At 40.5% G+C, this 16,299-nt stretch overlaps 1 protein-coding gene across 2 annotated transcripts in view; it reads right to left on the bottom strand.

The window, feature by feature from the left end:
- Positions 1-1,337: 1,337 nt before the first annotated feature.
- Positions 1,338-16,299, bottom strand: part of MOSPD2 (motile sperm domain containing 2) — a 59,832-nt gene continuing 44,870 nt past the window's right edge. Inside the window, exons 10-15 of one of the 2 annotated variants that reach the window (XM_045472636.1) lie at positions 16,103-16,215; positions 13,519-13,615; positions 12,580-12,676; positions 12,084-12,213; positions 4,208-4,310; positions 1,338-2,100 (exon numbers count right to left, since the gene is read on the bottom strand). In XM_045472636.1, coding sequence (XP_045328592.1) covers positions 2,059-2,100; positions 4,208-4,310; positions 12,084-12,213; positions 12,580-12,676; positions 13,519-13,615; positions 16,103-16,215 — 582 coding nt within the window. In that variant the 3' untranslated portion in view covers positions 1,338-2,058. Of the gene's footprint in view, positions 2,101-2,289; positions 3,637-4,207; positions 4,311-12,083; positions 12,214-12,579; positions 12,677-13,518; positions 13,616-16,102; positions 16,216-16,299 lie in introns of those variants that run through there. The other variant, XM_045472634.1, reaches the window with a different exon arrangement.

Genomic DNA, 16,299 nt, shown 5'->3' with positions numbered 1-16,299 from the left:
GAAGCTGGGATGGAAGGTGGTGGGGGCAACATCAGCAAAGCCAAGGCCTGACTCTCCAGGGCTGCTGTACCCATATTATTTCCTCCCACTCATACTCATCCCGTGGCAGAGTACCTGGATGATCAGACTCAGAGATCAGGAAAACAGGCTGAAAGAAGTCAAGTAACATCCCCAAGTAACATCCTCACGTGGCAGAGAGGGAAACTGAACCCAGACAGTCTTACTACAGAGCGCTCACTCCTAACCACCTTTGCCTCAAATGGAATAAATGAGACAGTGTGCATGGTCTCCCTGGGGCAGGGGGAGAAGGGGAGCCCTATGCTTCTGGGGGCTGATGTTGTTCTGACGTTAGGAAACCTTGAGTGGTTGGTGAAAACTTAGGGGAGGAGGCTGAAGATGGGTGTAAAGTAACCAGTCTTTTCCTAGCTGGAACTTTCCCCACAGGAGCTCTCGTTTCCTAGAGAATTCTATCTTTTAGGTAAGGAGGGCATGGCCTCACAGTCCTCGGGAGATGTGGTGCTTCTTGGTAGGTCACCATTTTGTTTTTGTAGTTCTATTCTTAATTTCTCCTTAGCGTTTTGCATTTCCACTTCTTTTTCAATCTAGAAGATGGATCTGTCCTATTCATTCCATCCTTATGGCATGGGAGCTGCCATTTGGGAGTTATCATCCAGTGGTGAGGGGACCACACCAACAATCTCAGGGCCCCTCCCCCAGCACACCCTCACCCCGTGGGTGCCTCGTCACAGGGACTGCCTTCCATATACGAATGAGCCAGGTAGGATGGTCTCTCTACAGCCTGCTTCCTGCTGGTTCCTGTCAGGCAGAAAGGTGTACTAGGATTGAGGGGATGTAGGGCAATTCTGACTCACGTGGGGCAGCTCTAGTGAAGGCTCTATGATGGAGCCCCAAGTCATGTCAATGAGTCCAGTGTTGAGTCTGGGGGAAATGGAGAGCTGCACTGAAGAGTAGCCAGGCTCTGGCCCGGGTTGAGGAGAAACAGGACATACGAAGGACAGGTTTACCCGATAACACAATTGTATCTTTGGAAGCTTACAGCACTGTCCTTATAAAAATGCAAAGCAGGTACAAAAGAAATTAATGTCATCTTTAAAAGGTCAGAGTGAGCCTGAACATTGATTTTAAGATGCTTTATCAATTAGAGACCAGAGGTTTTTCCTGATGATATTTATTTCATAAATGTAATTATTTTTCTAAAACATATTAAAATAGAAAACATGTTCTTTTGATCAATTATACAAAGAAAATACCAATATAGTAATAAAAATACTGAAAATATATGAAAAGCACCAGAATATTAGAGAAATTACACTGGCAACAATTCTAGGAATATATTTTTTTTTGCAATTGTACAATAAAGTGCTATTAAATCCAGTCAAAATTAGTGGAAAGATATAAAAACAGTTATGGTATTATGAAATTTGAGGCTAGGTTTAACCGCAGTTGCATTTTTAGGCTACTTTGAGACCAAGCGAATAATATTTTATTAATGTTTTCATGGAAAAATCTATTGATTTCCATTCTCAAGCGAAAATCTCGATCTTAATGTTGATCCTTGGTAATTTGGTCATGAATAGGTAATGACAAGATAAAAAATAAAATTATTATCAGAGTATTCAAAGTAATAGTCACACAAAATGTGATAAAATCAAATGAAGACAGAATAAAATCTGATGTAAATAAGTGATTAGTTAAGACAAGAACAGAAGTTTAGATGCCTTTGATCTTATAATTTTCAGTAATGTTGCATAGTCACATTTAGTAGACACACAAACATTAACAAGATATGTTATTAAATTCAACTGGCCAGACATCAGGGAAGAACATTGTAGTGAGTCCACGTCATTTTCGTAGGAAACATTAAAGGGACACTGTTAGGACAATACACTTCCAATTCTGACCAATGATTTCCCCATTCATTTGCTGAGGAACAAAGAACATACACAAATGCTTTGAGATTAGGTTATATATAGCCGGGGATCTAACATGGAAAGGGAACCGCTGTGCACACACACAGGGAGATACTACGGGGAGTACTTAGGGTGTACTGAAGTCACTTTCACGGCTGGAGTTGGCAAACTGCAACAGAAAAACCCAAATTAAGACCAAGTATCAGACCAGTGTCCTTTTAAGGTTTTATTGCTAGGCCAATTTTGAAGGGACTCTATGAAATCACCACTCTCTACAACTCGACTTTGGAATCCTCAGCTTCTCAAGATGAAAGCCGCCAACCCTACACTTCAGAATAAAAAGTTCTCCAAACGTGGCTCAATCAAAACTCAACATTTATTTAACAGGCAGACTATGTTTTCTTTCAGATAGTTACACGTGAACCGACGAGAACTGAAAATGGCTGTATGAGTGAGAAAACAAACTGATTTCATCCGCCTCTGCCCCTGCAAGTTGTATCATTTTAGGAGTTTAGGGACCACCCTCAGGATTACTGTGACGAAGGCAGAGTATCCAGCAAGTGCAACAGCCCTGGTCTAGGAATTCTAGTTTTCATTCCTAAATGGAGAACCAACACTTGAGTTTTGATCTTTTTCCCCCCACGCTTATAGGTACTCCGGTGTTGTGTCAAGTTTCCTTCTTGTGGCCGATTTTCACGCGAAACTGAAATGTGAGTGAATTCTGCTCTGCATCTCAAAACCAAGGTTTCAAAGAAATTTTAACTCCTGTCATTTAGAAAAAGGAGGATTAGACCCTTATAAGAAATGCAGCATGGGGGTCAGTGTCCTGCCCCAGTGAGCGATGGGAAACTGCATAAAAAAGACTGGAAGAGAGGACCAAGAAAACCCAAGCAAACTTAGTTTCCCAAATTCTGTCTAAATGTGAGTGTTCATAAAAAAGTCCGAGATTAATAAAAGGCAGACTGTTAAGGAAGACAGATAAGAAACAAAGGCTAAAAGGTGGTTTGGCATTAAATTGTTTCACATACCCAAAGAATATTGACTAGCATCTGGAAGGAATTCTCAAAATTACAAAGTCATGTTCACAGAAATTAATCTGTATTAAGTACGGGTTTTTTTTTTCAATATACATGTTCTATATACATAGTATAGAAAAGCTAATAAGTTGGCTCAGCTATAATGATTTTGTCATAAAAAAAATTACATTTTTTGGCTGTGACAAAGCTTGTTACTTCTACTCTTCAGTCCAGCTAATGTATACATATAATAAAACAAACTTTAGAAGTATTCAAATCAAAAGGAAAAAATAAATTATATCTAAAGTATTAATTTACACAATGGCTATGCCTTGACTTTATTAACTATAACTATGATCTCTTATACTCAATTTCTCCAGTGTTTCCTCATTCTAACAGTTTATTTTCGAGACACGTATTTGTTCCCCTCTAAGTGTTGCACGTTTCCTTTCAGGAAGCACAGATGTGCAAAACTTTTAGTAACATGAAGTTCTGGGTCTTTTTCCAACTAATGAGCGAAAGAGCCATGTTTCTCACTGAACTCCCCTTCTTTAAGTGTACAACAAATAGAAGAAAGACATGACAAAAGCAAGCAAGAGCATTGTTAAGGAAAGCAGCAGCTGCTGGAACCAGATACACCGCTGAACTTGGTCTTCAAGCTTCCTATTGCTTTCTAGTAAACGATTGAGCTAAAGAGGGAAAAAAAAGGATGAAAGATGCATATCAGTAAAACAGTACATTAACCATGTGAACGACAACTAGGAATATTAGAAATCCAAACATTTACAGGATGGGGTCCGTCTACTCTGAACAGCTGGGAGCAGGAAATGCAATGAGGGATCACATCTGTTTGGTGAACAGACGTGCGCCTGCTCACTCTAGTTTTGGAAAGATCTAATTTTCCAGTTGAAAAGGAGCAATGCAGTCACTTTCTGCAGGTACCAAAGCCAGCGAGTCCGAAAGAGAGTCCCTCCAATCTTTTTCGAATTTAGATGGTACCTCTTCCATGAGATCAAATTCTTGGATACTCTCCAAAGCGCCACACCTTGTCCAAATTAGAATGGCCAGAGCTTTTAAAAAGTTAACACATATCCAAAAGTAACTCACCACTCACCATTTCCGATTTGGCTGCCCTTCACAAAGAAAAGAGCATTTCTGTCGCGTCTATGCCAAAGGTTCTCTCTACGTCAGTGGGGAAAAAGTGGATTTCTAATGTTGGTTAGCATTTACAACTTTGTTTTAGGGAGAAAGAACACTTACTTGTAGATAAAGATCTTCACTGGTTTTATCTGACATGTTAAAAGCATTGTCTTTTAATGTAAGGGTGGTTGGTTTACTGCTCTCAACAATATGGCATCTTAACCTGTGGAAATGCAAAGGAAACAGGATTGTAAAAGTAAACTATAAAATGAAAAGAGTTAAACACAGAAATCTACATAACAGACATGAAAGCACTCATTCTTCTCCCAGTTACACATAAGGTAGCAGTACAGCGTGTATTCATCTTGGAAGGGGAGCAGAATTTGCCACCCCAAGATACACCTCTCTGGCAGAAGGATTATCTTGGGCTCGCTATTTTTTGAGAAACAGCAGACTTAAGAAAAGCTTTGAAAATCTTTTGTCAGGGACACTGACATTTATAAAGGTAATCTACACTTGTAAGGGTGTTTTCCTCTGTGTACCAGAGGGGGTGACAAAATCTCTAGAAGGGACCCATCTAAATCTGCTTAAGGACCTTACCCTCGTTTACTGTGATTTTCCTGACCGTCTTCCCTAACTGACTCGCTGATGCCCCAACATCTTGTCTTGGGCCATCTGGGGGAGTTTTACTGTTTCCCTGGGTATGTCCCGTGTATACAGGAGGTATACGTGTTATTCAACTTCTGTTTTCTCCTATTAATCTGTCTTTTATTCCAGGGGGTGGAGGTCTCAGCCAAGAACCTAGCAAGGTAGAGGGAAAATTACTTTTCCTCTCCTACGTTTTGGCAACCTACGATGGGCCCTGCTGGGACACCGTACTCACTTAGGCACCTACAGATGGGATCCTGGAAAACTGGCAGAAGCCAGCGAAGGGTAAAAATTCTTACCTACCAAAGTCAGCTCTTCTAGATCTCACACTAGTGCCAGGTCGAGAGAGGTAAAAATTTCACCTTGTCCCTACCTTTCCAAATTTAGGTTAGCAGAAGAAAAATCGGTCAAATGGGGTTTTCCTTTCCTCTCGTTCTATGTATTGAGAGCTTGGGTTTGTAACCAGCAAGAATATTCTTTTTGGTCTCTGCCAGCTGGTGGATGCACAACACACAAGGTGACAGGCAGCATTCTCTCTGTCCGGCGGTGCCAGCTCGCAGGGCAGTTGTCATTTGGGTCCCCAGTCCGTGAGGGGACTTTGTGCTGTCAAAGTCCAATCCAGGAGCACTTCCCTGGTGTCACAGAGCGCAGGGTCTGTGACTGGAGGCCTCGCACATTGTTGTGGGGAACCGGAGCTGCCATTTTCACGACACCGTTCTCCCCACTTGTGGCGAAGAAAGTCTTTGCTTTCTTACGCTCCCTCTCTGAGGGCTTCAGTGTTGGCACCCTCTTTTGGGAAGCCTCTTGGGTCCATGGTTAAGCCATCAAAAGGCCTGTTGGTTTGAGTCGCTATTGAGATTGATATAAGATCCAACTTGTCAATGCCAGATGGTGGATCTTTTACATTTTTAAAGCTTCTATGCTGAAAACACTGTTAGAGAGCTCTCATCCTAAACAATGGTGGTCTTGGTAGCTCTGGAAAGACCAAATTGAAAGGAGAACATGACCCAGTATGGCAGCTGGCCTGAGGAACTTCCTTAGAAGAGATTATGAAGTTTTCAATCTCTACTTTCAGAAGATAACCACCTACCAAATTTAGAGAAGAGGTGAAAAGATCAGTCCCCGTTCACAGGGACTGTGACTGGCTGCTAAGGGTTGTTCTTCTTATCCATGATTATACTGTAGTTATCAGATAAGCCACATGGTCTCCTGGGGAAAACTCTCCTCACCAGGAACATGACCAGAATTTCTCCCAGGCCCTCCTACAAACGTTCAGGAAATGGATCAGCTGCAGGCTGATGTCTGGGGGCTGATAGAAGCAATAGAACAGGTTGTTTTTCCCCCTGAATTAAATTGGTTCAAGGATGAAGTAAACGCTTAGAAAAAGGACAGCATTCAAAGGCCTTTGTTGAATACTTTCTATAAACTTTTTAAAGGCATGCCACATTAAACCCTAAAGCTCCAGAACATAGAAATCACTTTCTTTCCATCTTAGTTGGAAATCATCTTCCTGATATAGAGCAGACTGAAGAAAATGTAGCTGGATGGGTGGGTCAGTCCCCTGATCCCATTCAGGCTGCAACACAATTATTTGAGGACTTAAAAGCAACCATCTTTGATTTGCAAATCTTTACAAAGCCACTAGTGCAACACTGGAAGCAGTTCAAAGTTTGTCTAAGCTTCCCCATCCTAAAACCTACCCTGCCCGCACCCTCTCCCCCAACTCCCCCCCCCCCCCCAGCTCATCTGCAAATACATGTCAGTATTGTGAAAGATCAGGACATTGGAAACAGAAATGTCCTGGGCTCAAGACAAAGAAGGAAAATAGAAACAGTAATTACTGAAGCCCTTTGATAATAGGCAAATGTACCCCAAAACTGCTTAAAAAAAGAAATAACAAACCTTGATACTTTGTGCCTTTCAGGTAAAAATTTTCTATCCTCTAGGACCTGATAGCTAGCTCTTCGAAATACAACTTTAGGGTAAACTTATTCCAACTGCCAGAAACGCAATTTGGACCTAAATGTTCTTTTACAAACTAGTGAGTTTTGTGTTATTTTACCTGATTCATGGCTAAAATTTTAGAGCTAGATACCTCAAAAGTCTCTGAGTCTATATGTTTCCGTGTGTCTATATATGTTATGGATGCGTAATATTTTTCTACTTCTGGACGGTATTGCCAAAATTAATTTGTAAAAGCTCTGACTGGCTTAAAGAAAAATAAGCACTTATCAAATTAAGTATTCCTAAAACTCTTAGAAATATAGAAACTAACCCAAGTGTCTTTCAAGTTCCTGTGATGTGGAGTAGTAATCTTAGGTAAAATAAAAGCTGGTCAAGTGTGTTGGTTTAATTAAAATAGGCACGTCTTCAAAGTTATCAGTATAAGATATAATGCAGATATGCAACTTTTTTCTACTTGAGTTTACTATTCAAATAGGTTCATGTTTTTAGGTAAGTTGGGTAAGAGTTTTTAGGTGAATTTGTCTACTTAAAAACAGCTTTTCAACTCTGTTTGGTAACTTGAGTTTTGCTAAGTAAAATAGGAAATTATTTCCAAATAAGATAAAATATTGAAACATTACTGAGCACAGGTTTATCTACTTTTGGCTTTTTTTTTTTTAAATTTTTTTTTTCAACGTTTATTTATTTTTGGGACAGAGAGAGACAGAGCATGAACGGGGGAGGGGCAGAGAGAGAGGGAGACACAGAATCGGAAACAGGCTCCAGGCTCTGAGCCATCAGCCCAGAGCCTGACGCGGGGCTCGAACTCACGGACCGCGAGATCGTGACCTGGCTGAAGTCGGACGCTTAACCGACTGCGCCACCCAGGCGCCCCTATCTACTTTTGGCTTCTTATTACAGACGAACTAAAAATATTTAGTCTGTTAGTAACCATATCTCGTGCCACACTGAAAAACTGTACCATGAGGAAGCATATGCTTCTAGAAATTATGTATCCCTGAATTTGCCAATCTACAGAATGCTGGTGTTAAATGACCACAATTGTTTACTACTTAATTTTCACTAAAAATTGTTTCTAAGAATTCTGATTCATATATGTAATTTACTAGAAATAATGGAGACGACTAACTCCACGTGCAAGGAAAGGAGGATGTGTTTTTAGCTGAGGAAAGGTATGGACACGTATTTTTCTTAAGGGGAATAAAAGTAATTTTATGCTGAATTAAAGCTGGTTATTTCTGAATAGGGAAGAAAGCAAAGAAAACTTCTCTTTGTGTAGTCAAGCTGGCCAAGATGGAATTTGTTACGAGGGTTATAAAAATAAGCTTTCATATCAATAGGGTACTCCTGTAAAACTAAAAGTTGACATCTGCTAAAAGGACAACATTTTCTTGGACTATCAGCCAGCTACTGATAAGAGACGGTGAAAGGTTTTTCTTTAGCTTTTAAGTAATGTGCCTAGAAAGCAAAAATTGTGTGTTTTATCAAAATAACTTCCTGTGCTTCATGTTATCTTTATCATCAGGTATTTGATTGCTTAGGAAAATAGTCTTCTAAAGATCAAAAGAGCTAAGTTTTACTCACAACAATGTAACTTTCTGCATTTGCCTTTGACATTTTATTGTTACTATGGTTAAATGGATAATTAAGTATTATTTCATGATGATCTAGGATTCTATTCAGTCAAGTGTCTAAAACCTTCTGACATTTTTGACAAACCCCAACTCAAATTCTAACTGAAGTCTTTTTGACCTTGAACTATCTCTGGAATTTTTCAGAGGGCCTCTGGAATGTATGGAAAGATTAGTTTTATAGCTCTTTTTAAAAGAGAGAACAAATTAGGCTTATTTACTATGTTAAGTTACATGGGAAGCACTGTCAAATAAGTAATCCTAAACCTTCTTTAGGTTGTATTTGTATGGATACGTTATTAACATAAGTGTTCCAGAAACTGTATAAAATTCCTAGAAATCGGCTATGTTCTAGTATAACGTTATTGTTTGTAATTCTAGTTATTATCTTACAATGTTGTATGCCACAGAAATAACCAAATTTCCCTGCCAAAAGCCTTATAATGAACTCTCATCAGGTCTGCAACCATGGCCATTTTTAAGTCTGTCATTTATAGAAGCTATTGTTTTACTCGGATCCTTTCGCAAATGTGCTTCATCTTCAGAGATTCATGGCAAGGACTCTGACAGGTACTCCAGAAAACAGGTTTCTGATGACTTTAAGATCATAAAACTGAACTGGTAAGAATTTCCAGAATAAAAAAGCTGGTTTCAAGCAGACCAAGAATTAATAACATGGGAGTGAATGAACTGATAACTCTACTGTTTGTTTGAAACACTGCTGGTTCTTCAATGTTTTGTTTTCTGAGGTTTAAGGAAATATTCTACTCTTTTCTCATAAGCTATGATTGACAGAACTATACCTTTGTAAGCAGAATTGAAACAAGTTTTCTCCCTCTGTGGTCCCTCCAGCATTCAGAAACTCAAAGTATTCTTTCATGGAAATACGGGCTTTTTTTTTTTTTTACATCAATTCAGTAAGAATCTCTTCTCCTTGGAAGAGGACACAATTGGAAGCATGGTTATATTACTAAGGCTCTGACTTGAATGTCTTATTTGAAAATGGTATGCATAAAAATCAGGTATGAACAGACAGTTTTAAGGGCCTAAGACTGACTTTAGGGACCCATTAAAGCCCCTTGCAAAAAATGGACCTGTAACCTTGCTTACAGGCTTCTGGATGGCCTTACCAGGTCAGGAAGGTCCCTTACCTTGGCAGGCTCAGGGGCTTCAAGAAGAGAGGAATTCATCTAAATCTGCATAATAACCTTACCCTTGTTTACTGTGCTTTTCCTGATAACCTCTCATTACTGGCTCCTCTGCTCCCACACCCACTCCCCCCAGTCTTTCTTCTTTCACTGGAGATGGTATTGAAGGTGGGGAGAGGGAAAATTATTTTTCCTTCCCTACCTCTTCCTACTTTATTTTTCCATGTTTATGTTGAGAGAGCATGAGAGCAAATGGGGGAGGGGTAGAGAGCGGGAGAGAAAGAGAATCCCCAGCAGGTTCCGCGCAGAGCCCTCGAACCCCAGTGAGATCATGACCGGAGTTGAAATCAAGCGTTGGGCGTTTTACCAACAGAGCCACCCAGGCGCCCCACTTCCTTGTGCATGTGTAATAACACAAGCAATTACAGATACTGCTCAATAACCTATGGGAAGTTTATTTTATAGGGTAATCAGTTCAACCTACCTGATCTTCCTACTTATTTGAAGGCAACCACCCTTTCTAGGTGGGAGTCAGTGCTTTACTCGGGCCTTCAGTACCAAACCACCAAGTCTCCCTCTTTCTGGGAGGTAAGTGACCCTCTCTTGACTTATAGAAAACCAAACTATGAGCAATTAATTAAAAGCAAAAACCCTGCTCTTGAGGGACTGTTTGCAAAGAACTTCAAATTAATCTCCATCTTTTATACCAGTGTTACATAACCTTTCCATTTGTTTTCAGAGCCATGCCTTTGACAAAAATAAACTTGGCTAAAAACACAAAGTGGAGGGTGTCAGAACTTGGGAATTTACTCCATCCCAAAACAAGTCAACCCCATCCCGAGCCTTAACCTGTATCTGGGTTCCTTCCTCCTTCCCGAAGAAAGCTGACCCTTACCTTGGATGTAAGTCTTGTCCCTTCAGCCTTGTCAGAAATTTCACTACTGGTGATTTACCCTGTCCAGGTGGCCTCTCTCATTGAAAAACCCATGCCAGACAACTGCTTCATCAACACTGCATTATTCCTTCCTCCAGCAAGACTACTCTCTAGAACAGTCGTACTACCTCCATTTCTTTGGCACCTGGCTCCTGCCAACTGAAACTGCCCCCCCCCCCCAGGTGGGCAGTGATGACTTCACTGCCATAAAGCTTGTCTTCCTAGGCCCTCTCCTGTCCTCCTTCCCTCTGACAAGATCACTTTTTGCAGGCTTGTTCACAAAGGTAAATCAGGTCAGGTGGATGCTCTCCTATCTGCCTCTGTCCAGCCTTCTTCCCACCCTGAGTCCTGTCACTCTTCCCTATGTGGTCCAGCCACATGTGTGTTCTTTCAATTGCTTTTGAACAGTTAACTCAACCATGACCGTTACTAGGTTTTCCAGCTTCTCATTTATCAAATGGGATAAAGAACTACTTACCTCCTAGGGTCATTTTAATGACTAAGTGAATAAATAAGAGTAAAGCACTTAAATAAGAGCCTGCTGCCAGCCAGTCCTGTTTTAAGTGTTAACTCAGTATCAGTCTTTCACTTGGGTCTGGTCTACACTGTTTTCCACACAGCCCCCAGAATAATCCTTTAAAAAAAATAAGCCAGATCACTTCCTGGATCTGCTGAGCACCAACTGTAGTTTCTCCTCTTAACATCAGAAGTCCTCGCTATGGCAATCATTTGCATTCCTACTATCTCTTTGACCTCATCTCCCACCAAGCTGCCCTTAACCTCCTCGCTGTTCCTTACACAGGCCCAGCACACTCCTTTTTCACTTGTGGTTCCCTCTTCCTGGAAAGCACTTTTTCTAGTTCTATCTATATGGCTTACGCACTCTTTTCCTTCAGGGCCTACAAAAATGCCATCAGAGTGGCCGTTGTTTACCCACCAGTCTTTGTTTTGGGGGGCTGTCCTTTGCATTGTGGGATGTACAGCAGCATCCCTGGTCTCTACCTGCTAGATGCCACAGTACCCCAATGCCCACTTGTGACAATGAACAATGTTTCCAGACACTGACGAGTGTCCCTGGGAGGCAGAACTGGCACACTCCAAAAGAAAACCACAACACTCCTCTCTTTTCTCCTTTTCTGGGTATCTTTGCATGCACATACATACTTGTATATGCCCATGCAGTCCCAGGTTTTCCCCCTAATACATCATAGGTACCTTTGTGTATCAGAACAAGAGACTTCCCACACTCTTTTGAATAGCTGCAGAGTACTCCTGCATACATTCAAGTGCGTCTGACCGTTGCTTCACTGGTGACCATTTAGGTTTGTTCTTTTCCATTTTTTCCTAGTACAAATAATGCTGCAACACACACATTCTAGGACACAAAGTGAGTGCTCTATAAAGGGAACGGCCGGGACAGAGAGATCTAGGTTTGTAATTTTGGACACATCCAGATTCTTGCACAGTCCTGTAAGCAAGTCCCTGCTTGCAACCTCCTTGAGAAACTCCAGATCTCATTCCTGGGCACCCCAGAGCCCCACACAGCTCAGGGCCCACACTAGAAGCCTAAGTGTCTGCCAAATGCTAGAAGGAAGAGACACCTGCCTAGTCCATGCAGGCATAGCTCTCTGATTCTTCCCATCACATTTGAGAATCTGTAAGAAGCATACCTATGCTCCATCACTTTGTTTCTGGGAACCTCTTTCCAGAACTGAGTCAATTCTGCTGGGCCCGTGCCAGATGACTGTTCCATTTCTGCAGCCATTATCAGAAAACGGTCTTGGGCAGAGACTGTTAAACCTGCATTCCAAAAGAGTAACTTGTTATGTAAACAAGCCTTTACAAAAGGTTGGACATGTTGGTTTAAGGCATTATTCTAGAAAACAATGGAAAAAGGACAATATGGAACCACCCTAAAAAGGAAAACGTTTTTCTAAAAATTCAATTTCAACAGGTGTCAGTTTAAACAATTTTATGCATTAAAAAACTATTCTAGTGAGACCCATTTACCCATTTCATTTTACACACGAGAAAATGGATGCCTAAGAATGCAGCGACGTGACGTGTTGACACTCGGATTTCCGGCTTCGAGTCCAGCTCTACGGACTCACCAACCAGCCCCAGGTATCCCAGCACACCCTCTGAGGCCATCACTTGACAACTCACCCCCGTGGGGAGACACAACTATGTCAACTGAAGCTCCAGGGTCACAACTGCTGTTGCTTGGCTTGACTCTGTATTTTTCTGGAGCAGTTGTTCTCACCTATTTATGAATAGAGTAATCACTAACAACATAATGATAAAACTGATCTGGGGGGGGGGGCGGTAAACGGCTTGAAAGTGATTTTTAGAAAACTAGCAGTTAATAATAAAGTCTACAAAACACCCACGGTGGTCAGGCATAGAATGTATCTTTCCCCATCAACAGGAAAACAGTATCTTTATTTTTTAAAATCTCTGCTAATCTTGGCAGTCCAACTGTCACTCAGCCTTCCTTTTCATCAAAACAATCTGTGCAGTATCCTATCTGGCAATTGCCTAAATTTAATAACACAAATTCTAAAAAACCGTATTAGGACTTGTTATAATAGCGTTGTCCAATTAAAAACACTAGAAAATCAAAGAAAATATCCTAGTGGTCCAATCTAAATTAAATGATTTAAGGAAATAATTTCTACAATATGGGGCAGTGGCAGACTCGGTCATTAGGTTAGTATCCAGCATAAACTACATTCCAAACTATATCACACTTGGGGGAAAATGCACTCTTGATTTTATAGTTTTATTTTTTTTGCTATTATTATGAATTATATGATGAAGAGTGATTTTCCTTGGGTTTTTATTTACAACAAACATTAAAGCCTGAGATTAATTTGGACATTAGCCTATTACGGCTCATTAAAGTTTGAGATGCAGATCCCAGGGAAAATTTTAGATAAGCTATGCCATGTGGTTAAAACTAGAAGGCAGCGTAACATGCCTAAAAATATCATAAATAAAACCACTGCACAAGTCACAGATCCTCAGTCTTTCGATTAAAATGTCTGAAATCACTTCCCATATCTAATTTCCACATATAATCTATTAGATCTTTCAGATACTTACCTTAAACGCCACGATGTTTTTAGTTACGTTTGTCAACACTATTAAAGTTTTCTTCTCTCCAGATTCTGTACTTCCAAAATACAGTTCTTCTGCTGGGCTAGGTGGTGACAAAAACATAAGGCATTTGTGTTATTCAGAATAAATGACAATCTAATCATTAGCTGGAAGAAAAGCATTTAATATTATATGCTCATTTGTATAAAGAGATTTCATCAAAAAAAAAACCCCTACAAAACAATTACCTAATATAGTTTGTGTTTTCATCTTACTAATTGATTGCATGCTACTTAAAAGTCCTATGGTTGGCTTCCCCAAGATCAAAAGCTAAATAGAAAAGGACAGAAGAAAGAATAGGATGATTCTGAATTAGCCTATAATCAGCACCATCTAAAGGTGCATTTAAACTCTTTGGAAGGTTACACATAATAAAAACAGAGAAGAAGCTGGCACTTCAACTTTAATTACAAACAGAATAGAATGGGGCATAATTTTATACACCAACAGAGAAAAGTCTAACGTAAAATGAACGATCATCAGGGAGGTCTTGAAGTAACAGACTAAGGTCTTACTATGTAAAGGCTTTTTCTAAGTAATATGGAATACAAAAAACAAAATTTGGGGTGGGAAATATCTGTCAAACAGTAAAAGCAGTGAGCCTCAAAATACAAATTTTACTACTGTCACTGTAGAGCATGTGAACTAAAAGACTAAAGCAATGTTTTATGTAGTTTTTATTTTTTTAATGTTTATTTTTGAGAGAGACAGAGTGCGAATGGGGGAGGGGCAGAGAGAGAGGGAGACACAGAATTGGAAGCAGGGTCCAGGCTCTGAGCTGTTAGCACAGAGCCCCAAGTAGGGCTCAAATTCACGAGCTGTGAGATCCTGACCTGAGAAGTCGGACGCTTAACCGACTGAGCCACCCAGGTGCCCCATTGTGTAGTTAATTTTTTTTTTTAATGTTTTATTTTTGAGAGAGAGTGCGAGCGGGGGAGGGGCAGACAGAGAGGGAGTCACAGAATCTGAAGCAGGCTCCAATCTTTCAGCACAGAGCCCGATGCAGGGCTCGAACTCACGAACCGTGAGATCATGACCGGAGCCGAAGTCGGACGGTCAACCAACGGAGCCACCCAGCAGCCCCTCCAATTGTGTAGTTTAGTTACGTGAGTCAAACTGTATCAGGTGCCTCCAAACACTGGGTAGAAGAGTGTTTTTGTTTTAGATAAAAAGGTGAATTGTTCAGACTGTCCTTGACCATATATGTAAGTAGATTCATTTTATATCAGGAATGTCGGCATATCAGAGATTCATTTGGAGAACACATATTTTTAAGGACATGCTCTCCTAGGAGGGCTCTGCTCATCTTTGGACAAGACAGATTAGCACAGCTGCTGGCTTACTTTTAGAGCCCATCTGAAATATAACACAGAAAAGACTAGAAGGTTATGAATCTCAGAAGTACTCTCAATAACCACGAGACTGACGGGAGACAGCCGCTATTGGGGTACCTGTGCCTGGAGGAGAGAGAGGTGCTGTGACTTTCCTGGGGGCAGAGGCAGGGGATGCTGAGCCCAGACCACAGCCCTGGAAGCTGCCCTGCCCTACCCTACCCTGGCCCTCTCCCTGGCCAGCTCTTGAAGCTGACCCTCGACATTCATGAGCCAAGATCTAGGGTGTCCACAAGCCTCCCGTGAAAAGTGTGAAACTTCTAAACCATTATAGGGAAAGAGGAGAGACAAACTCCACAGGGGGGAAATGGCAAAGAAAACCCATGACCAGCAGAATATACATGTGGGACCCCCCCACCCCCCCACCCAGAAATATACAGATGGTTGAGATAATCCAAATATAATAGTAATCCCAATGTATATAAACAAACCAGTCTTCTCAATTAGAGTATCAGTTTTTTTAAAAGTCTGACTGTACCGGTCATAAGAGTCATACCTAAAATAGTTACACAGAAAAATTTCAACTATGGGACAGAAAATGATACATCAGGTCATCACCAAAGTTGGCATAGCAGTATTAACATAAGGCCATATAAATTTATCAACTAAAAGCATCATTAGTGAGAAAGAGATCTTTATGTAATGATAATTACAAACAATCCTGAATCTCAGGCTGAGTAACCTAGAAACAAAAATAGAGATGTGCTGAAATCGGGCTTTGGTAAAAGACAAAAACAAAACAACCCCCCCCATTTTTCTAGTCCAGCTTTAGCTTTTAGAAGGTCAAACTGATAAGTGCTTAGTTCACTGTCATCTCTGGCATCCTCAAAGTTGTCCAAGTCAAACACTATCAGTAAAATGAGAAAAATATGTCATTCAGATTAACTGTTAATATATGAATATTCACTTTTATTACCTGATGTGAAATGAGGGCCCTTTAAACACACTTAATGGAATAACAAAAAGGTAGCTAACAATGTCTACTCTGTCTGGAAACCAAGGTGAGTCTTTGGATAACCTTTAATTAGAAAACTTGTGTACTGTTTTTCAAAATGTGGAAATAAATACATTTTCCCTCAAGATGATCAAGACAGATTATTAAAAAAAGCATAGCTAATAAAATCCTCAACTATGATTACCTGATGTGTAGTAAGGGCCCTTTAAACACACTCAATGGTTTTTTGAAAGCTTTCATTTTGGAATCAACCTTTTCATTTTCCTCTGCTTTGGAAGTATGTTCGGTAACGTTAATCTAAAGGGCAAAAAAATATGAAGAAAGAAAGATAAAGAAATTTAGTTTCATACTGACAGCTGGGCAGTTCATTAGGTGAAAAAG

The sequence above is a fragment of the Leopardus geoffroyi genome, chromosome X, assembly GCF_018350155.1.
Source record: "Leopardus geoffroyi isolate Oge1 chromosome X, O.geoffroyi_Oge1_pat1.0, whole genome shotgun sequence".
Taxonomy (NCBI): domain Eukaryota; kingdom Metazoa; phylum Chordata; class Mammalia; order Carnivora; family Felidae; genus Leopardus; species Leopardus geoffroyi.
The sequence above is the reverse complement of the archived record's forward strand: the minus strand, read 5'-3'. Positions and strand labels throughout refer to the sequence as shown.